This window comes from Oncorhynchus mykiss, chromosome 25 (genome assembly GCF_013265735.2).
Source record: "Oncorhynchus mykiss isolate Arlee chromosome 25, USDA_OmykA_1.1, whole genome shotgun sequence".
Lineage (NCBI taxonomy): Eukaryota > Metazoa > Chordata > Actinopteri > Salmoniformes > Salmonidae > Oncorhynchus > Oncorhynchus mykiss.
In genome coordinates, this window is record NC_048589.1 from 761,041 (window position 1) to 784,005 (window position 22,965).

Consider the following 22,965-nt stretch of genomic DNA (forward strand, 5'->3'; position numbering starts at 1 on the left):
ACAGACCTATATCTATCCTACCCTGACTTTATAAGGTCTTCGAAAGCCAAGTTAACAAACAGATTACTGACCATTTCGAATACAACCATACCTTCTCCGCTATGCAATCTGGTTTCAGAGCTGGTCATGGGTGCACCTCAGCCACGCTCAAGGTTCTAAACGACATCATAACCGCCATCGATAAGAGACATTACTGTGCAGCCTGGCCTGGCCAAGGCAGCCTGGCCTGGCCAAGGCTTTCGACTCTGTCAATCACAACATTCTTATTGGCAGATTCGACAGCCTTGGTTTCTCAAATGATTGCATTGACAGTCTCTATGGATGTGCCACAGAGTTCAATTCTCGGGCCAACTCTCTTTTATGTATACATCAATGATGTTGCTCTTGGTGCTGGTGATTCTCTGATCCACCTCTACGCAGACAACACCATTCTGTATACTTCTGGCTCCTCCTTGGACACTGTGTTAACTAACCTCCAGACGAGCTTCAATGCCATACAACTCTCCTTCCATGGCCTCCAACTGCTCTTAAACGCAAATAAAACGAAATGTATGCTATTCAATCGGTCATTGCCCGCACCTGCCCGCCCGTCCAGCATCACTACTCTGGACGGCTCTGACTTAGAATACGTGGACAACTACAAATACCTAGGTGTCTGGTTAGACTGTAAACTCTCCTTCCAGACTCACATTAAGCATCTCCAATCCAAAATTAAATCTAGAATCGGCTTCCTATATCGCAACAAAGCATCCTTCACTCATGCTGCCAAACATACCCTCGTAAAACTGACCATCCTACCGATCCTCGACTTCGGTGATGTCATCTATAAAATAGCCTCCAACACTCTACTCAACAAACTGTATGCAGTCTATCACAGTGCCATCCGTTTTGTCACCAAAGCCCCATACACTACCCACCATTGCGACCTGTACGCTTTCGTTGGTTGGCCCTCGCTTCATACTCGTCGCCAAATCCACTGGCTACAGGTTATCTACAAGTCTCTGCTAGGTAAAGCCCCACCTTATCTCAGCTTACTGGTCACCATAGCAGCACCCACTCGTAGCACACGCTCCAGCAGATATAGCTCACTGGTCACCCCCAAAGCCAATTCCTCCTTTGGTCGTCTTTCCTTCCAGTTCTCTGCTGCCCATGGCTGGAACAAATTGCTATGCTTTATCTTGGCCAGGTCGCAGTTGCAAATGAGAACTTGTTCTCAACTAGCCTACCTGGTTAAATAAAGGTGAAATAAAATAAAAATAAATAAAAATAATACTTTTAATAACACTGCTAGCTTATTTTGGGTTAACTTTTTTGAACTACAAGCATAGATAGAACACATGTAAATTCCTTTCCTTAGGCATTAATCATGCAAACACATTTATTTTTTATTGTGACACGGCATCAGTGAGATTCAAACCTGTAATCTTATGTTCTCTGGGCCACCAGGATGGAACTACCATGCCATGTTTTTTACGCATACAAAACTGTTCATTTTAATTGCTGAGAACGGAATTTATGTTTTCATGGAATGTTTCTTTTTTTGTTTAAACCCCTTTTTCGCCCCAATTTCGTGATATCCAATTACAATCTGTCTCATCGCTACAACCCCCCAACCGCCACGGGAGAGGCGAAGGTCGAATCACACGTCCTCCGAAACATGACCCTTCTAACCTGCCTACTTAACCTGGAAGTCAGCTGCACCAATGTGTCGGAGGAAACACTGTTCCATTGACGACAACAAGTCAGTCTGCAGGCACCCAGCCCACCATAAGGAGTCTCTAGAGCGCGATGAGCCAAGTAAAGCCCCCCGGACCAAACCCTCCCCTAACCCGGACGACGCTGGGCCAATGTGCGCCCCTCCTATGGGACTTAAGTCACAGCCAGTTGTGACACAGCCTGGAATCGAACCCGTGTCTGTAGTGATGCCTCAAGCATTGGTATGTAGTGCCTTAGACTGCTGCACCACTCGGGAGGCCTATGGAAAGTTCTCTTAGCAATTTAAGAACATGACCTTAAGTAGAACCATGAGGAAACGGTGGTGTACTGAAATTCCCACAGGATAAGTTTTTCTTAACGTTCTCTGAACTATTTGAGAACATTCCCAATAATTTTGCACGCCCAATTTGTCAGTTTTTGATCTGTTAAAAAAGTTTGAAATATCCAATAAATGTCGTTCCACTTCATGATTGTGTCCCACTTGTTGTTGATTCTTCACAAAAAAATACAGTTTTATATCTTTATGTTTGAAGCCTGAAATGTCGCAAAGTTCAAGGGGGCCGAATACTTTCGCAAGGCACTGTATCTCCATGCGTCACTTTCAATAACTTCTTTCAATCTATGTAAATAAAAATCTACATTGAGATGTTGATACAAACCAGAGAGAACTAAATACACATTTTCAAAGTCTTTTCAACCCAAAATATGTATTTTCAACATCTTTTGCTCATAGAGAAAATGTTTCCAGTACACCAACAGCCTGGACAGCAGGGCTTTCCAAAGTCTTTCCTGGGGCACCCAGGGTGCACGTTTTGGTTTGTTTTGGTTTGTGCCCTAGCTGATTCAAATAATCCAATCTTGCTAATAAGTTTGTGACTCAGCCGTGCACCCGGCGGGTGATTAAAGAGTATGAATAACAATATGGTGTGATATTCCTGACAGCATGACAGGGTATTGATGTTTCACACTTGGAGCTCTAAAAGGCGAGATTTGCTCATGCCCTCAGGGGACTGTGAAGTGACAAAACGTTTTAAAATGTTCACCTTGATTACCAAAGGGACAGCGAAGCTCTGCTATTTGAGCTAACTGCTTTAAATAATTATCTTACTCAGCTACTTCAGGCGACCCAACATTCTTAGTCTTTATTGTACAGACTGGCACATTAGCACTGCATTCACAGCTGTCATTTCAAGACACCAATACTTAAAGGATATATTTTGCAAAGTGGGTGCCTCAACATAGAAAGCCTTTTCAATATCCAAAATAAGTATTTAAAATATTGCAGCTAAATCAAGATTCCACCACAGACAGACAATGGGACATCTTGACTCTAAGGCCCCTAGGACATCACTAGCATTCAAATGCCAGCATGTGGCCTTCCTCTGTGATCTCCTTCCTCCCTAGGAGGTGGAGGACATGGAGACTGACACTTCAGCCATGCCTCAGCACAGCGAATGGGTGAGCCAGTATGAGTGCAGGATTCAGAACCTCTTGCACCAACATCTACTACCTTTTTCACACTATTGTGCCATCCCGAACCGAACAGCTCAGATAGTTTATTTTCACACTGTCCTTTCCAGTACAGTTCCAGCAACTATGGCAGATGTGTAATCAGGCCAGCGCAGTACACTACAACAATATTAGAGGGTCAGGCTCTGAAAGAATGCCGTAGGACAGGGACCGACAGCTGTCCCTCCTTGAATACTAACCTACTGTAAGCCTGGCACTGACACATTCTCACTACACTTCAGTATCAACCATCAGACAGTCATCACACAACCAGTCACCATCACTATCCTTGCAAGTGCTTTTCAAATTAAATTGACGCGCAGTGTGGTAATCAATTACAGATAATCTAAAAATCCAATCATTGCACAGTAAGTCCTTGAGGAGACATTGAGCATGCAGTCGGATATAGCAAGTTTGGTTTACCCTTTATGTGACATCTCAGCCAGTTAGCGCAGCAGGCAACAGTGCTGTGCTTCATTTGAGCTTTTGAGTGTTTAGTTTAGTTTTAGTTTGATACAGTAGGTGAAATAATGTCTCAGCAACGGAAGCAAAGGCTAACAGCTAATAACTGAAGGCTAACAGCAATAAATGGAGGAGAAGGTTTGAGAGCATCTTCATTTACCACATTCAAAATAGGGAAGTCTTGGGCTCAATTGAGTCATTAACTAAATCAATAAAAGCCATTCAAATAAATCCAAAATAAAGCCTTACAGAAAACAAGCTTATGCCTCTCTGGTATCCTGGCAACCACAGGTAGACCCCAACATGTTTTAGACTCAACTGTGGGCATAGTTCACCAGTCATCTTACTCAGTCAAGTAGGACTTAGCAATGGAGGATATCCCGAGTCTACACAAGATGGATTTCCTTACTCAAAGCTTTCAAAGACATTACTGGGACTTAGCGCATAAAGATATATTCTATCTGGTTCTAAATTGAGTTGGGCTCAAACTAATCACATAACAGGTGCTTCTACACAGTACAGAGACCACCCATGTCCCTGAGGAGATAGTATCTGACAGATCCCCTTACAAAAACAAGCCCTATTTCTGGAGTCATTTGGAATCGAGGGTTTATATGCCTTCTCTGTGAAGCATTGGTTTCAGTACCCCACCAGGCTAAGTCAGAAATAAAGCATAGCGCCGTCAATTTGTCTGACTGACATTGCTCAATCATCGCATGTGATGCAACTTAAAGCTTAACGACTGTAGGCTCCTCGAATGTCGCTGAGGCCGAGCTCCCTGCCATCCATGGATCTCTTACCAGGCGGTGTCAGAGGAAGGCCCCAACAATTGTCAGACTCCAGCCACCCAAGTCATAGACTGTTCTCTCTGCTACCGCACGACCAGCGGTACCGGATCGTCCTAGTCTGGGACCAAAAGGCTCCTGAACAGCTTCTACCCACAAGCCATAAGACTGCTGAACAGGTAATCAAATACCTACCCAGACTTTTTTTTTGCACTGACTCTATGCGCACACACACTGCTGCTACATTGACACTCCAACACACACACACATATTGACGCCACACACACACACACATACATACACACTTTCACACACGCTGCTGCTACTCTGTTTATTATCTATCCTGATTGCCTAGTGACTTTTACCCCTACCTACATGTAGATATTACCTCAATCACCTCGACTACCTCGTAACCCCAGCACATTAAATCGGTACCGGTACTCCTTGTATAGCCTCGTTATTGTTATTGCATTTCAAAAAAATATATTTTTGGGGTGCAAATGTTCACAATTTGTCATACTTTTTACATTTTTTATTTGATGTAGGCTTGTCACTCTCAATTCAGATTCCTGTCTTCTACCAGACTTCCACCACTACAGAAGATAGTGCTATTGTAACCACATTAGAGCTATGAATATAATTTGGGTTATGACCACTCTTAATGAGGATACTTGCTGTACAACAACCACATGTGTCACGCCCTGATCTGTTTCACCTGTACTTGTGCCCGTTTCCACCCCCTCCAGGTGTCGCCCATCTTCCCCCACTTATCCTCTGGGTATTTATACCTGTTTTCTGTCTGTCTGTGCCAGTTCGTCTTGTTTTTCAAGCTTACCAATGCTTGTTCCTGTCAGCTCCTGTCTTTCGCCAGCCTCGCTTTTTCTCGTCCTCTTGGTTTTTGACCCTTGCCTGTCCTGACCCTGTACCCGCCCGCCCGACCACTCTGCCTGACCCCGAGCCTGCCTGCCGTCCTGTACCTTTGCTCCTACTCTGGATTATTGACCCCTGCCTGCCTTGACCTGTCGTTTGTCTGCCCGTTACAATAAACATTGTTACTTCACACAATCTGCACTTGGGTCTTACCTTGCTTCCTGATAACATGCTTTAAAAGAGACACAGATCTCTTATTTATAGTCATCTGACACTAGCGGCTGTCTCCAAAGCCATTTTTAAAGAACTCAAATACTTTGCAGTCGCTGGGGACGTAAAAATAACTTAGAGAAAAGGGCAGTCTGACAAATACAACTAAGCTAAAGGGAGCTACAGCACTGCAAGTTAGGGTGACAGAGTGGGCAATGTCTACATGACACAATGGGAATGGTCAAATCATACAGACTGCAAACTCATGCACTGCCCCTGACGAACTATGAGCATCACACTTTAGCACGATGGTAACAGTATTTGCACTGGAACTAATACAAAGGCCTAGTCATACAACTGCAGCACATTTTTAACACATTCTATATTGGGTTAGCCTCCACTGACTGGTTTGTGGTTAGAGAATGCTAATATTAGCACTTGGTGGTAGTGGGTGTGTATACAAACATCAACATCTTCCTGATCCAAGACCGATTCTCGTAGGTCGCATACTGCACTGCACCTACAAATCATAAACAGTATACAATGAGCTCAAAGTATTGGGACAGTGACAAATGTTTTTTTATGTTTTGGCTCTCTACCCCAGCACTTTGGATTTGAAATGAAACCGTTTAGAATTTACAGCACTTTTTGTATATAGTTCTCCCATTCTAGGGGACCAAAAGTATTGGGACAAATTCACTTGTGTATTAAAGAAGTAAAAAGTTAAGTATTTGGTCCCACATTCATGGCACACACCGACGACATCAAGCTTGTGTGTTGGATGCATTTGCTGTTTGTTTTGGTTGTGTTTCAGATTATTTTGTGCCCAATAGAAATGAATAAAAAATAATGTATTGTGTCATTTTGGAGTCACTTTTATTGTAAATAGAAAATAGAATATGTTTCTAAACACTTCTTCATTAATGTGGATGCTACCATGATTATCGTGAATAATGATGAGTGAGAAAGTTACTGACGCACAAATATCATGGTTGCATCCACATTAATGTAGAAGTTAAGTGAGGACATAAGTGGCGACTGTGGCTCTCCTTGTCAGTCACTATGGGCTTAAACCCTGTCAGTCTTCCTTATACTCAAGACCTTTAAAAAATGGATAAGCACTTTTCATGTCCAAGTCATGAATACTAGTCAAAATATTGATAAACACAAATTCACAGAATTATCAGGGGAACTGTAACGGCTTTCCTCTTCCTCTTCTGAGGAGTAGCAAGGATCGGACCAATGCGCAGCGTGGTAAGTGTTCATCCTTTTAATAAACTGAACTGAAATACAAAGTAACAAAAGAGAACAAACTAAACATCTCCGTCAGGAGACACACTAAACAGAAAATAATCACCCACAACCTAAAAGTGAAACCAGGCAACCTAAGTATGGTTCTCAATCAGGGACAACAATTGACAGCTGCCTCTGATTGAGAACCATACCAGGCCAAACACAGAAATCCCAAATTATAGGAAAAGGAACATAGACTGCCCACCCCAACTCACCCCCTTGACCATACTTAAACAAAGACAAAACAAAGGAACTAAGGTCAGAACGTGACAGGAACAAAACAGACAATAATATGGGCTCTTTGTTTCTAAACATCCCTGAATAATTAAATGACCATTGACAGGCTGTGTGTGTGTAATATCTATTGGAGACTTTTGTGTGACTTATTTCGTTTTAAGGAACATCCATTCAATATAACACTCAAAACAATATAGCCAGTCAATAACAATGTAGTTAAATACAATTAAAATCACCCCTGTACCTGTGTAAGTGTATAGGCCTATCCCACTGAGCAAAACCAGTTGAAAATATGTACTTTCAACCAGTTTTGCAGTTGAAATGACATCTTTACAACCAGCTTTGCTTACTGGGATTGGACAGGAGTGCTCAGACACATCACTATTATAATACGGTATTTGCGTTTTCTTTGGGGATACCTTGAAATAGCTATTACACAGAGGTAGTACAAAATCCATTATGATGGCTTATAAGGATTTTGAGGCAGAAGTTGTGATAATGCTAGCCTCCAGACATGTTCTAGCTAGAAGAGTGGGAGTGAGATGCTGGATGGAGGCTTCTGCTACATTGAGTGCTTAACCATGTCAAATAAGCCTCATGGGTGAACTGGATAAAGGAGGCCACCATGTTTCTAGCCTTTTGAATTAAGCAAGCTCTGCCACCCCCCCCCCACACACACACACACACACACAAAGCAAGCCTCTGCTGTACATACGCACACGCACATACACAGGGTCTTTCATGTAACATGGATGTTGGGTTTCGGTGTAATGTACTGTATGTACCCCATCCGTTAGCTGAGTACTTTCTGGTAGTACAGTTCTGGGATGTATTCACTAGGAACCAAACGGAAGCAAACGGCAGATACAGGGATGTACTAACCTGAACTTGTCCAATAAGAAACGCAATTTTTTTGTTGCAAAATGTTTTTAGTTGGACACCGTTTTTACTACGGTGTGCACACTCCTGGTTTACCGGCTTTTTCCAGGGATACTCAAATTGGGGATGGGTTAAATTAATAGTAAGCAGCGTTCAATTTGAGCAGCGTTTTTTTTTAAAAGCAGGATGCCGGTTTGGCACAGAAGTTGTTGGCCTAATTTCCCCATCATGACAAATAAATAACATTTTGCCTGGGACCAATTCAGGGTTTCCATGGGAACCCTGGAGGCAGAGCGGGCATCAAACGGTGAGAGGACAACAACCCTAGGTGATGACCAGCCAGCCAGTGGGCAAACCCTTTGTTGACAGGCAGGGTATTTGTTTAATGCTGCTGGTTCAGTGGAACGTACCCGAACAGACCCAAATAATAGAACACAACACAGCATCACTCTCTCTGTCTGCTGCATCATGTGATTGATTTGTAAGGCCTTTCTCGCTCACTCCGTTTACTGGGTAACAATGATATGTCTGCTATTCTGCTAATTGTAGTTCACATTTCAGTCACATCAAGTGCAAAGCCAAAAATAAAGTATGAGACCTGTAATGAAAAATGTGTAAGACAGATTAAGAAATTCCACAGCTGCCTCCAAATGTAATGCTGATGATAAAAAATGAAGATCCAGGGACAATGACTTATTATTATTAGACTTCAAGGATTAATTAGAGACTATCGAGCCTAAAGGGGACAAATAAAATACAAAGAATAAAAGCAGAGATCGTGCACCTGCAGTGGCACCAAAATCTAAGCTGGAGATCTCCCAGCAACCCATGCTCTATACTTCAGAGCCAGAGTCTACGCTGTCAAAATAAGAGTCTCTCAATACAGGTCCCACACATGCATGCTGTGGAGTACAGCACTGTCTCTTGTCTTACACAGACAGGTACTCATCCTCAGGTGTAGTAGAGAGACCAGTGAGAATGAAACCAGAGCTGCCAGTCCCATCAGCAGTAGAGGGGGACTCCCATTAGAACAGCAGACTTAATTAAAGTTTCCTCTCCCATTCAGTCTGTATTCTGTACCCTCCCTGACTCCTTGCTCCACACACCGACGATGAAGAAAAACAGCAGCCTACACATTTTGGTGAATGAGTTAAAAAAGGAGAAGTGGAGTTCCTTCCCTGTTATTAAAAAGAGGGCAGCAGGGAGGGGATAGAGTGGATTATACACTAGTGTTTTTCCCAGAGTGCAGTGCAGTATAATCATTTTTGGGCAGCTCCACCACACACACACGCACCAGCTGACAGAGAGCAACTCAGTGGCGGGATTACAGGCGACTTCCGAGTGGATTATACACTAGTGTTTTTCCCAGAGTGCAGTGCAGTATAATTATTTTTGGGCAGCTCCAACACACACACACGCACCAGCTGACAGAGAGCAACTCAGTGGCGGGATTACAGGCGACTTCCGAGGAGATCTTTACCTCACTCCTGTTTTAAGGCTAAATTAACTAGGGTTTATCTCTCATTTAGGCACCAGGCTGTAATCTCAGCACAGAGAAAGTCCCACTGGAAGGGAGGGCAACTTCCCAGAAGGCCTGGGTGGTATTCATTAGGCACCAAACGGTAGAAAATGGACAGAAACAGGGAGGGACTACATGATTTTGTCCAAAAATAAACACTTGTTTTCCATTACAAAATGTTTTGTTACAGTGTAACCTATTGAACTCCACTCTGTTGGAAGACCTGGTGGCAAGTGTGGTTATATAAGGGACAGAACAGACTGGCAAGACCATTTTCGAACAATGGTAAACTTCTTTGAGACTTTTTCAAATATTGCACAATAATGCCATAAAGTATGAGGATTTACATAGCTGTAAACTGAGCATTAAAATAAAAGATAAATAAAAAAGAAACCTTTGTGCTCATTAATGCACTGCATTTTTTTTCAGCAAACAATACAGAATACTCTGTCACCAAACTCCAACTTCAATCCCTAGGAATCACTTTGATGGACACCACATGATAGACAAGCTCAATGTTTTACCCTGCCCCCACCACTCTTACATATGAAAGTATAGCACGTTGAATGGATGAGAAATAAGCCATATATAGGAGAGAGGGATGTGGTCCTTAATGGTCTTTTCCTCCTGCTCCATTAATGTGCTTATCTTCTTAGCTAAATGTCCCTGCTTGTGAAAAAACGGCACACACACACACACACACACACACACACACAGTTCTAAGCCTCCTCCACTACAACCCACCAGCCAATGTACCACCCAAATTGCAGTGTCTAAAACCAATGATGTTCAATAACAATCAGATACTGTGATATCATGTTTTGTCAACTATAACTCCCACTCAAACGAACAGAAACAGCTAAAGCTTACTTGGACCACTTTGAATGTAGGTCAATGGCTGGCACATTCGTGTTTGGCATGAGTGACACTGACTTCAGCTGAAGTGAAACAGAGTCACCATATTGCTGGGATGATTTTCAGAAACAAATGATGAAGGTATACATGCATGCTATTCAGAAAGAACTTTAAATTAACATTGTAATGGTAGATAGTTTGTGCAAATTGTGTGTGCCTCTGTCCTAAATGAAAACTATCGAATGGTGTCCAAACTAGAGGTCGACCCATTATGATTTTTCAATGCCGATAGCAATACCGATTATTGGAGGACCAAAAAAGCAGATACCGATTAAATCGGCAGATCTTTTAAATGTATTTGTAATAATGACAATTACAACAATACTGAATAAACACTTATTTCAACTTAATATAATACATCAATAAAATCAATTTTGACTCTAATAAATAATGAAACATGTTCAATTTGGTTTAAATAATGCAAAAAGAAAGTGTTGTAGAAGAAAGTAAAAGTGCAATACAGTATGTGCCATGTAAGAAAGCTAACGTTTAAGTTCCTTGAAAGCTGGTGGTACCTTTTAACATGAGCTTCAATATTCCCAGGTAATAAGTTTTAGGTTGTAGTTATTATAGGAATTATAGGACTATTTCTCACTATACGATTTGTATTTCATATACCTTTTATTGGATGTTCTTATTAGAGGTTGGCAGATTAATCGAAATGGCTGATTAATTAGGGCCATTTCAAGTTTTCATAACGATCAGAAATCGGACATTTTGCGTTTTGCCAGCAGCTCTGCTGTTTATAACTTCAAGCCTATCAACTCCCGAGATTAGGCTGGTGTAACTGATGTGATGTGAAATGGCTAGCTAGTTAGCGGGATTCGCGCTAACAGCGTTTCAAACGTCACTCGCTCTGAGACTTGGAGTAGTTGTTCCCCTTGCTCTGCATGGGTAACGCTGCTTCGAGGGTGGCTGTTGTCGTTGTGTTCCTGGTTCGATCCCTAGTAGGAGCTAGGAGAGGTACGGAAGCTATACTGTTACACTGGCAATAATAAAGTGCCTATAAGAACATCCAATAGTACAGGAATATGAAATACAAATGATATAGAGTGAAATAGTCCTATAATTCCTATAATAACTACAACCTAAAACTTCTTACCTGGGAATATTGAAGCTCATGTTAAAAGGAACCACCAGCTTTCATATGTTCTCATGTTCTGAGCAAGGGACTTCAACATTAGCTTTCTTACATGGCACATATTGCACTTTTACAATCTTTTCCAACACATGTTTTTTTTGTTGCATTATTTAAACCAAATTGAACATGTTTCATTATTTATTTGAGGCTAAATTGATTTGATTGATGTATTATATTAAGTTAAAATAAGAGTTCATTCAGTATTGTTGTAATTGTCATTATTACAAATACATTTTAAAAATCGGCCGATTCATCGGTATCGGCTTTTTTTGTCCTCCAATAATCGGTATCGGCGTTGAAAAATCATAATCGGTTGACCTCTAGTTCTTATAGGTACTTTAGTATTGCCAGTGCAACAGTATAGCTTCCGTCCCTCTCCTCGCCCCTACCTGGGCTCGAACCAGGAACCAGGAACACATTGACAACAGCCACCCTCGAAGCAGCGTTGCCCATCTCTCCACAAAAGAGAGATGAGCAAGGGGAACAACCATTCCAAGTCTCAGAGCGAGTGCCGTTTGAAACGCTATTAGCGTGCACCCCGCTAACTAGCTAGCCATTTCACATCGGTTACACCAGCCTAATCTCGGGAGTTGATAGGCTTGAAGTCATAAACAGCTCAATGCTTGAAGCTTTGTGAAGAGCTGCTGGCAAATGAATGCTTACGAGCCTGCTGGTGCCTACCACCGCTCAGTTAGACTGCTCTATCAAATCATAGACTTAATTATAACATAATAACACACAGAAATACGAGCCTTAGGTCATTAATATGGTCGAATCCGGAAACTATCATCTCGAAAACAAAACGTTTATTCTTTCAGTGAAATACGGAATTGTTACGTATTTTATCTAACGGGTGGCATCCATAAGTCTAAATTTTCCTGTTACATTGCACAACCTTCAATGTTATGTCATAATTACGTAAAATTCTGGCAAATTAGTTCGCAACGAGCCAGGCGGCCCAAACTGTTGCATATACCCTGACTCTCCGTGCAATGAACGCAAGAGTGACACAATTTCACCTGGTTAATATTGCCTGCTAACCTGGATTTCTTTTAGCTAAATATACAGGTTTAAAAATATATACTTCTGTGTATTGATTTTAAGAAAGGCATTGATGTTTATGTTTAGGTACACGTTGGAGCAACGACAGTCCTTTTTCGCAAATGTGCACCATTATATCCATTATATGCAACGCAGGACACGCTAGATAAACTAGTAATATCATCAACCATGTGTAGTTAACGAGTGATTATGATTGATTGATTGTTTTTTTTATAAGATAAGTTAAATGCTAGCTTGGACTTGATTTGGAAAGGCCCACACCTGTCTACTTACCATGGCTTCTTACTGCATTCGCGTAACAGGCAGGCTCCTCATGGAGTGCAATGTAATCAGGTGGTTAGAGCATTGGACTAGTAACCAACCGTAAGGTTGCAAGATTGAATCCCATAGCTGACAAGGTAAAAATCTGTCGTTCTGCCCCTGAACAAGGCAGTTATCCCACCGTTCCTAGGCCATCATTGAAAATAAGAATGTGTTCTTAACTGACTTGCCTTGTTGAATAAAGGTGTAAAAAAATACATTAAAAAAATTGCCAAATCGGTGTCCAAAAATACCGATTTCCGATTGTTGTGAAAACTTGAAATCGGCCCTAATTAATCGTCCATTCCGATTAATCGGTCAACCTCTAGTCCAAACTAGTGTCACGCAAACTAGACAAAAGTCGAGGTAACAGTTAGGTGAGCAAATTTCCATTTGACGCTACAAAAACATATTCTCGACTTAATCAGGTTTAATTACCAGTCTCTAATGTATGTGTAGCACATGGGGATGTGTGAAACTTACTCCTCAGCTTGAAGAGTCCCAACTTGCACCAGCAAATAGCTAGTTTTTTTAAGTGTTGCTGACTGGTAAGATGCTTTGGGAGGGTGGTTATGTGTGCTAGCAAGGCAGATGTCCTGGGTTTGAGCCTTGGTGCGAGCCAAATCAGGAGGAAGCAGTACTCACTAAGCAACCAGCATGATGTCATATGCACAATGCATGCTTAAAGGAAAGTGAAGGCTACTGTAAGCCTGGTCCCAAATCAGTTGTACTGTATTCATGATCAGTTGTGCTGTATAGCCAACTCCTATTATAGACAGCACAAACAGATCTGAAACCAGGTGAACAGTAGTCTTCACTATATACAGCCATCTCCATCTGGGACAGCAACAAAACATTCCATCCATCTTTTCAGGAGGAACATAAGAAGGGCATTGGAGTTGAGTTTAGCCTGAAGCCGTGCTTCAATATGAGTGTAAATTAAACATGGTTCCTTATACAGTGTCTTTTCAGAGATTCAGAGAATATAGTGCACCCTGAAAAAAGATTGTTCAGTGTAGCATTCACATGCTGTTCTATTCTTATCATGATCAGTGGGTGGATGTTGGTTGCTTTAACATATAATGTTAACACCAGGGGGGTAATACATTAGAATGATTAGAGACTATATTAAAAGTATTCCTTTGGATGTGTCATTTCAGCCACATGGTCATTTCAGTCACAAGGTCATTTCAGTAATTTTCCATGTCATTTCAGTCAAGTCCATCTGTCATTCCCTGGATGAAGAAGCTACCTTTGTAGTACTCAGTAGGTCAAAATAGAAATGTTCAAAAGTTCTGTCAACCACTTACATCTGCAAAACATTTGTGTTTGCATTACAATTCCAGTGAAATAAATGCCTTTCAATCAATAATAAAATACTGTTAAATGGTAGAATACTCAGAGATGAATCCAGCATATTTAAGGTCCATTTAACATTTTAACACCAGTGGATTTGCTGCTGTATGCATTATAATCTATAGTGACATTAGCATTAGAAGTTTACAATGTTTTAGTTTTTTGTTTAGAATAACTAAGTCACTCTCATTAACTCCCTAACAGTTGCCAATTGGCCATAGTAAAATGTGTTGGTTACTCTTCTTAAAAACATTAATGAATTAGACATTACAAATGCTAATGCATATGTATAAATGCTTATTAATACTTTTTAACAACTTGCAAACTGTTAAAAAAACATGTATTAATGCTTATTCATTAATGATCATGAAGTGTTGCCAAATGAATGCACAACCAACCTGGCTGAGTAGTTGCTGTAAAAGAGTCCAGAATCACTGACACTCTGAGTCATGTAGAACCGTAGTGCTTGGAGCTGGTGGCTATCCATATTGATTACAAAAAAAACCCACTTATTTTTGAAAAACACCTTCTTTGTTTTTGTTGCAAAACTGTCACATTACTGGGCTTGTTTCCAGAATGCCATACCACGCTTTAAAATATAACTCTACAGATCAGTTGTTTTATTATCCTCAAAATATTATTCAAACCCATCAGGGAACAACTTGACAGTAGTCATGAAACTGTTTTTTTTTTTTATTAAGAGGGGACTCTCACAAACGCCCCCAAATATGCCCCTTTTTTTCTAGTCTGAGTGCAGAGTAAACACAAATCCAGCAACAAAGAGATTAACGACGATGAGGTCACTGAAAGGCCTGTTGTAGGGCCTGCTGCAGACGGCTTGTGATCATATTACAGATGGCTGATGCTTCTAGTGGTGCTGCTCCTGTAGGCATCACCCCCTGAGTGCTGTTGTCCTCCTGTTGTTCTTCTGTTTGCCTCTGGGATATTAGCCTATATCCTACCCCAACCCCCCACCCAGCTGTGACAGGGTGTAGACCAAACATACACACACTGAGAATTTACAGATTGCTTGCGCATGCGCGCACACACACACACACACACACACACACACACACACACACACACACACACCCTTCCCTTAAACCAGCCAGCAGCCAGCTGTCGCCATGGCCACCCCTTGCTGTGCCATCCAGCACTGGATTTACAATGAAGACAATAGGACAATGAAGGAGTGATGAGTGTTTGCACTTTGCATTTGTCACCTTGTGGAAGGGGGCCATCTGAATAAGGTCAAATACATATAGTTGATCTGTCTGGCACGCAAGTCAATTAGTCTACATACAGACAATCATATACATTGCATTCGGAAAGTATTCGGACCCCTTGACTTTTTCCACATTTTGTTATGTATCAGTCTTCATCAAAAATGTATGAAATAAATACACATTCTCATCAATCTACACACAATACCCCATAATGCCAAAACAAAAAAAGGTTTTGAGAAACGTTAGCACATTTTTTTACAAATAAAAAAAAACAAAAAAAACGTATTTACAAAAGTATTCAGACCTTTTACTATGAGACTTGAAATTGAGCTCAGGTGCATCATGTATCCTTTGATCATCCTTGAGATGTCTCTACAACCTTATTGGGGTCCACCTGTGGTAAATTAAATTGATTGGACTTGATTTGGAAAGGCCCACACCTGTCTATATACAAGTCCCACAGTTGACAGGGCATGTCTGAGCAAGCCATGACGTCAAAGGAATTGTCCATAGAGCTCTGAGACAGGATTGTGTTGAGGCACAGATCTGGGGAAGGGTACAAAAACATTTATGCAGCATTGAAGGTCCCCAAGAACACATTGGACTCCATCATTCTTAAATGGAAGGAGTTTGGAACTACCAAGACTCTTCCTAGAGCTGGCCACCCAGCCAAAGCTGAGCAATCGGAGGAGAAGGGCCATCGGGTGACCAAGAACCCGATGGCCACTCTGACAGAACAACCTTCCAGAAGGACATCTCTGCATCACTCCACCAATCAGGTCTTTATGGTCGAGTGGCCAAACGAAAGCCACTTGACAGCCCGCTTGGAGTTTGCCAAAAGGTACCTGAAGAACTCAGACCATGCGAAACAAAATTCTCTGGTCTGATGAAACCAAGATGAAACTCTTTGTCCTGACTGCCAAGTGTCACGTCTGGAGGAAACCTGGCACCATCCCTACGGTAAAGCATGGTGGTGGTAGCATCATGCTGTGGGGATGTTTTTCAGCGGCAGGGATTGGGAGACTAGTCAGGATTGAGGGGAAAATGAACAAAGCAAAGTATAGAGAAATCATTGATGAAAACCTCCTCAAGAGCGCTCAGAACCTGAGACTGGGGGGTTCTTCCAACAGGAAAACGATCCTAAGCACATAGCCAAAACAATGCAGGAGTGGCTTCAGGACAAGTCTCTGAATGTCCTTCAGGGGCCCAGCCAGAGCCCAGACTTGAGCCCGATCTAACATCTCTAGAGAGACCTGAAAATAGCTGTGCAGCGACACGCTCCATCCAACCTGACAGAGCTTGAGAGGAACTGCAGAAAGAATGGGAGAAACTCCCCAAATACAGGTTTGCCAAGCATGTAGCGTCATCCCCAAAAAGACTCAAGGCTGTAATCACTGTCAAAGGTGCTTCAACAAAGTACTGAGTAAAGGGTCTGAATACTTATGTAAATGTGATCATTAAGCTTTTTATGTTTAATACATTTGCAAACATTTCTAAAAAGCTGTTTTTGCTTTGTCATTATTGGGTATTGTATGTAGATTGATGAGTAAAAACACGGTTTAATCCATTTTAACGTAACAAAATGTGGAAAAAGTCAAGGGGTCTGAAAACGTTTTGAATGCACTGTACACGCAAGCACACACACATCTCAGTAGACATAAAGTACCATGACACATACAACTTAATTGGAAATGGAATGTTGTGATTTGAGTAATGGTGGGTGGTTGACATATGAGCCAGACAGCTAGGCTGTCTCTAAACTGCACTGTGTGGATGAGCTTCGTCCTCCAACCCTCTACACCCTCAATAACACAATTTCTTGTTGTGTCAGAAAAAAAGCGGAACAATCTCAAATGTCATTATGATAGCTACGCTACACTCTGACTAGTTGACATGGAGTCGCTGAGGGTGAGAGCACCACTATGGGTTGAACCACTGTTTTGGATTGGTTAAATTAGTCCTCCTCAGTTAGGATTGGTGGGCAGAGTATTGGGACGAACTAGGCTGAACATAGGCCATTGTCAAGCTGAATTACTATAAGTGACTGTCGCTCCAGGAATAAAAAAAAACTGATCCATGATGCTAACATATAGCCTGTGGCAAAGATATTGTTGGTATCAAACATTGGAGAGAGACACATCAGAGATGGGTGGGTCATCTCAAGTCTTCCAAACTTTAAGGAATTGCAGTAATGACATGGTGTGTGATCACCAAGGATAAGAAAGGGGTAAGTAAGTAGTAGACACATGGCTACTGGATCCAGCCCTTCCCCCACCCCAAGCCCTCTGTAAATGCAGGTCCCTATCTGTCACTAATCATTATCCTTAAAGGGAAATGCAGCTAATTTGGTACTGTAGCGACTAGCTAGTTATGGGCTTGAGAAAGCACTACCACTAGGGAGTTAGGCTAGCAGCTAACACAACTTATCTGTTTGATGTTATGGGTCAGTCGTCAACTGAAAGGTAAGGAAGATAGCAGAGGGGGAGAGAATGCCAGAGAGAGAGAACGAGAGCAGGGGGAGTTAGGGTTAGAGAGGGGGGAGAGGGAGGCTGAGGTAGTTTAAAAGCCAATAACTGCAGGTTCAGCAACAGCAAAGCTCCCCAGGGTTGTCAGGCCCTGTTGTGCCTCCTGAATGCAGATCCCTGACCAGAGTGAAACCTATATGCTTGTCATTCTATATGGACTGTTATTTTTGACCAACTGCAATTTTCACAAGCTCATAAGGATAATATATATTATAAGCTTGTTATTATACCATTAAAATGTTCAGCGGTCTCCAACTGAGTTCACTTTGGCAGTAAATGCATTCAGTTTGTCAAGTGACAATGTTCCTAAAACTGTTACTCCTTCCGAAGATTAGTTATGGCATCATTGTGCCTACAGTCAGTTGTAAGATTTGTCCACAGTTCTATGTGTGAAACATGGCAACAAACAATGCACAAACACAACGAGGTTGTAAAATCCCAGTGATGTCATATAAAGCATCCCTAGGTTATTCTTCCCGCATACTGACGACATCACCTGGGTTGTGTTCAATAGGACACTTTGTAGCGAAATCTCCAGGATGTCCTTCCCTGTTTAACTCCGTTTTTTTCCTTCCGTTTGGCACTTAATGAACACAACCCTAAAAATCCAATCCTCACAAATCACCATGTCCTAGTCAGGGCCAATTCCATTTCAATTCAAGAAGTATTCCTATTCCCCTATATTTCAGTTTACTTCCTGAATTTAAATGGAATTGACCCCAACCTTGGTCCCAGTCTTTCCCACCATACTACACAAATTAGCATTAGCTTAGCATTCCTGAGCATGGACAGTCTGTACACAAGCGTAAGATGGGATCAATCCTCTCTGAGGCAAAGCTGACACACTGATTGAAACTCATCTCCTTTTCCTCTGGGAAGAATGGAGAGATTTATCAAACTCATTCCTCTGAACAGCTGGCTGCAGTCTCAGCTCAGTGGATTGAAGGAAACACTCCTTGGAACTGTTCAGTGTTTTTACTGACACAAACAGCCAATGGTTTCTTACCGAGCTGAAAACAGAGATTCAGTTTTGTATAGGAACTACCTACCAAAACCATTTTCTTCTAGGCCATAAACATTTGATATTATTGTTTTTACATTGTTGTCCAATCACATCTCTGATCAATACACTTCAGACCTGAATAGTAAATGTCCAACTATTTATTTATTATTTAACTAGGGAAGTCAGTTAAGAACAAATTTACAATGACAGTGTGTTAACTGACTACTTCAGGGGCAGAAGGATACTTTTTACCTTGTCAGCTCGGGGATTTGATCTAGCAACCTTTTGGTTATTGGCCCAACACTCTAACCACTAGTCTACCTGCCACCCTGTGGCAGAGAGCAACTTCAGTTTTATTTCTAATAACTAGCTACCAAAACCATTTCTCATCTTGAATGAGCCTATTCCTGAACATATACTATAAACAGAAAATTCTGAGGCAGATGGACAAGGCAAAAGCAACACAGTGAGAAAGGCAATTATACTTACCCGAAGTCATCAAAAGAATACATGGTTGGCAGGTGGTGTCAATGGAGGAGGTAGAAGTGAAATCCTTTTGCATAAAATGAAAAGTGGCGGAGACTACATGGAAAGGAAAGCATAAGTGAGACTGGAGAGTATCTGGAACGCACACCTCATCTTCTATCTTCTTCAGACAGGTAAAAATAAATAATCATTCTAGAAGCACAAGGATCCTCATTAAACTGATGTGAAGGAAAAAGAGTGCAGCTGGCTTAGAGAGTGAGTGAAGAGAAATGGAAGGAGTGAGCGTGACAGTGTGTTTGTGTGAGAGTGAGAGAGGAAGGGAAAGAGAGAGAGAGAGAAGGCGATAGCAAGTGCGTGTGAGAAAGTCAGTAAGAGAGAGTCAGAGAGAGAGAATGAGAGAGAGAACAGAGAACATGTGATCACGCCAGCCCAGTCACCTTGCCTATACCCACGTCCACTCAAAGGATTGGAGGTCTGTATAGCCTATCTGCTTCTGAGGAGTCTCGCCCATTGAAAGCACTGAAAGAGCCACATGATCCCTGTAACCAGTGTATAAGCACGGCATGATAGCCTGGTCCCAGATCTGTTTGTGCTCTATAGCCAACGACTATAGTCTTTGTCAATGCCAAACAGCAGATCAGGGACCAGTCTAACGGCATGATAGGAACTTGTAAAAATGTCTCCTGGCAACACTGTCACACATGCACCTATCTTAGAGTTAGTATTTTTGCTAAAATATCTACACAATTTAACATTAACATTTGATTAATGTCATTCTGTTGCCAAATAAATTAAAACTCTGGTCATTTAGCCTCATTTCTGTCAGATCCTAATATGCCTAATATGGATAAGCAGGTTTTTCATGACTTTCACTTGACCCATTTGCCACTGCACAGCTTCTACACTTAGTGTTACTGCAGTTATTTATGGCATTGTTAATTAGGGGGATTCTTCCTCAATGAGATTCCATCAGTCTGATGCAAGCATAGATCAATAAACTGCTATGCAACAAAGCAAAGTGTGGAAAACAAAGAGCATTCTCTCAGCCCTGCAAAGGAGGGTTTAGGTTCATTGCTTCAAGGAGCCTTCAAGGAGCCATATATAGGGTTAATTGCTACTACAATGAAACAATATGCTAGTGGGAATCTATAGTCCAACAGACAGTCGAACCAGGGTGTATTGGGTCTGTTCTGTTGATAATCCTGACACACACACACACACACACACACACACACACACACACACACACACTGAAAACAACATGCAAAATAAGGACTCCTCTACATGTATGGTTGGTTTCTACATGGAGTGGGAATACAAGAAGCAGAATCTGGATCTTCATCAATAAACTGCAGAGGACATCATCTTTAGTAGAATACGATGCATATGATAAGGTTAGGGCTCGTCGAGCTGGATCACACGAGAAGCCACTAATCTGAAAAGCCTGCAGGAAAACGTATAACTCAGCGTTTTCACATCGCCAGCGACCTTTTTTTCGGCAGCTGAGTCACCGTGGCAACCGCGCAAAAAAATCATTCGGCATTAACGTTTCCCAGGAGATTTTCTCCATATGCAATGACTGAGTATGGCTGGCAGGGAGAATACAAAGTCATCATAGCATGATAAAACACTAATGCTAAAGCTATAAATAGCCGTGCATAGGACAGCAGTGGAGTGCAGTGGCTGCAATGGAAGCACTGAGGTTGAATAAATCATTTAATTAAATATTTCCAGTCACCTTGTGTCCTTCTGAAGATGTAAGACTTCCCTTTAGCTTCCTGACTGAAAGAACAGCCTCTGGCCAGACATAGGCTACAGGACACATGGAGAGCTTCAAAAAGCATGATATAAGACACTTACACATATTCATCCATCTATACAATGAGACAATATATGAATCATATAATAAATGTATGCTATGGTGTTAAATGAGATGCATCAACTTGTCAAACATGTATCAACTGCGTTTCAGTGATGTTACACTCCAGCAGATTTGGAGGCATGGGGATGTATCCTTAGAACAATGTGACATTTTTCTGTGCAGTGTTTATCAGGATGTACCTTATCTATCTTTCATCATTTAGGGTAAATGGAAAGCTGTGCCTTAGGCCTATAACAACGTCACAGTGATGCCAAATGGCTACAAAGAAAGCATGACCACACGTGGTGTGTGCATGTGTGTGTGTGTGTGTACACTAGGGTTAGTCTGATAGCTACCCGTGTTTAATATTAGTCTGATGTACTTTGTGGGAACATAACATTTGACCGCTGTAGCGCATTCGACTGTGTTAATATAAAGCCATAACTCTTCGCTCTATACAGCTCTATGAGCGCATATACAGCCATACATGCCATCACTGTCACCATGAAGACAATCACATGTGCAACCACAAATACTTCACACACACAAAAGAGTGCCCTGCACATGCTGATGAGCGAATATCTAAAAACAAAGAGTATAGGACAAGGAACTACACCTGTGTCCATCTGTCAGAGAATATCCAAAGCTGACAAGGTAAAAATATGTTGTTCTACCCCTGAACAAGGCAGTTAACCCACTGTTGCCTGGTAAGGCATCATTGTAAATAAGAATGTGTTCTTAACTGACATGCCTAGTTACATTTTTAAAAATCTCTTGAATTATTGCTTTTGTTTTCACAAGCAGATAGAGATTGCACAGATAGATTTCCAGAGACTCCCTATTTTTTATTTTTCCGTAGAGTATTCAGGTAGGCTATTCAGGTCTTGGTGACTGTATAGCCTGCTGCATACCAACATAACCGAAGGTCCCAAAATACAATTGACCCACAGGGCACAGGATTTATTTGACACTTTAAGGCAGTAGCCTTACAATATTCTTTCTCCACCCAGAGAGCTGAGAACTGTAATTTGTGTCAAAGCTCTCAATCATTATTTTGTCTCTACTAATCTTTAGGTGTGTTGTTGTTTCTTGACTGAGCTGATCTACCATAATGATGCAGCTAGATATTGGATCACAAAAAAATACAACTTTTACATTTACTGTGTAGTTTACCAATAAATAGTGTGGGTGAAGTGGACATACTCAATATTTATATCCCAAAATAAATAAATGACCTTACGACAATACATTTTAATAGACAGTTGGCAAAAATAGTTAAGATCTTGCTAGATCTTCCACATTTTTAAGTTTAAGTTACAGCCTTATTCTAAAATGGATTAAATTACATGTTTTCCTCATCAATCTACTCACAACCTATAATGACAAAACAAAAACAGGTTTTAGAAATTTTTGCAAACTTATTAAAAATTGAAATACCTTATTTTCATAAGTATTCAGACCTTTTGCTATGAGACTCAAAATTGAGCTCAGGTGCATCATGTTTCCATTGATTATTTCTAACACTTGATTGGAGTCCACCTGTGGTAAATTCAATTGATTAGACATGATTTGGAAAGGCACACACCTGTCTATATAAAGGTCCCACAGTT

At 41.4% G+C, this 22,965-nt stretch overlaps 1 protein-coding gene across 3 annotated transcripts in view; it reads right to left on the bottom strand.

Annotated features, from left to right (window-relative positions):
• The window catches only part of LOC110505211 (ena/VASP-like protein), a 65,615-nt gene that overhangs the window by 40,055 nt on the left and 2,595 nt on the right, over window positions 1–22,965 (bottom strand). The window contains exons 1-2 of one of the 3 annotated variants that reach the window (XM_036962382.1): window positions 19,498–19,874; window positions 6,018–6,072 (exon numbers count right to left, since the gene is read on the bottom strand). The exons of 1 other annotated variant lie outside the window; for it this stretch is intronic. In XM_036962382.1, coding sequence (XP_036818277.1) covers window positions 6,018–6,072; window positions 19,498–19,570 — 128 coding nt within the window. In that variant the 5' untranslated portion in view covers window positions 19,571–19,874. Of the gene's footprint in view, window positions 1–6,017; window positions 6,073–19,497; window positions 19,875–22,965 lie in introns of those variants that run through there. One more of the 3 variants, XM_021584287.2, reaches the window with a different exon arrangement.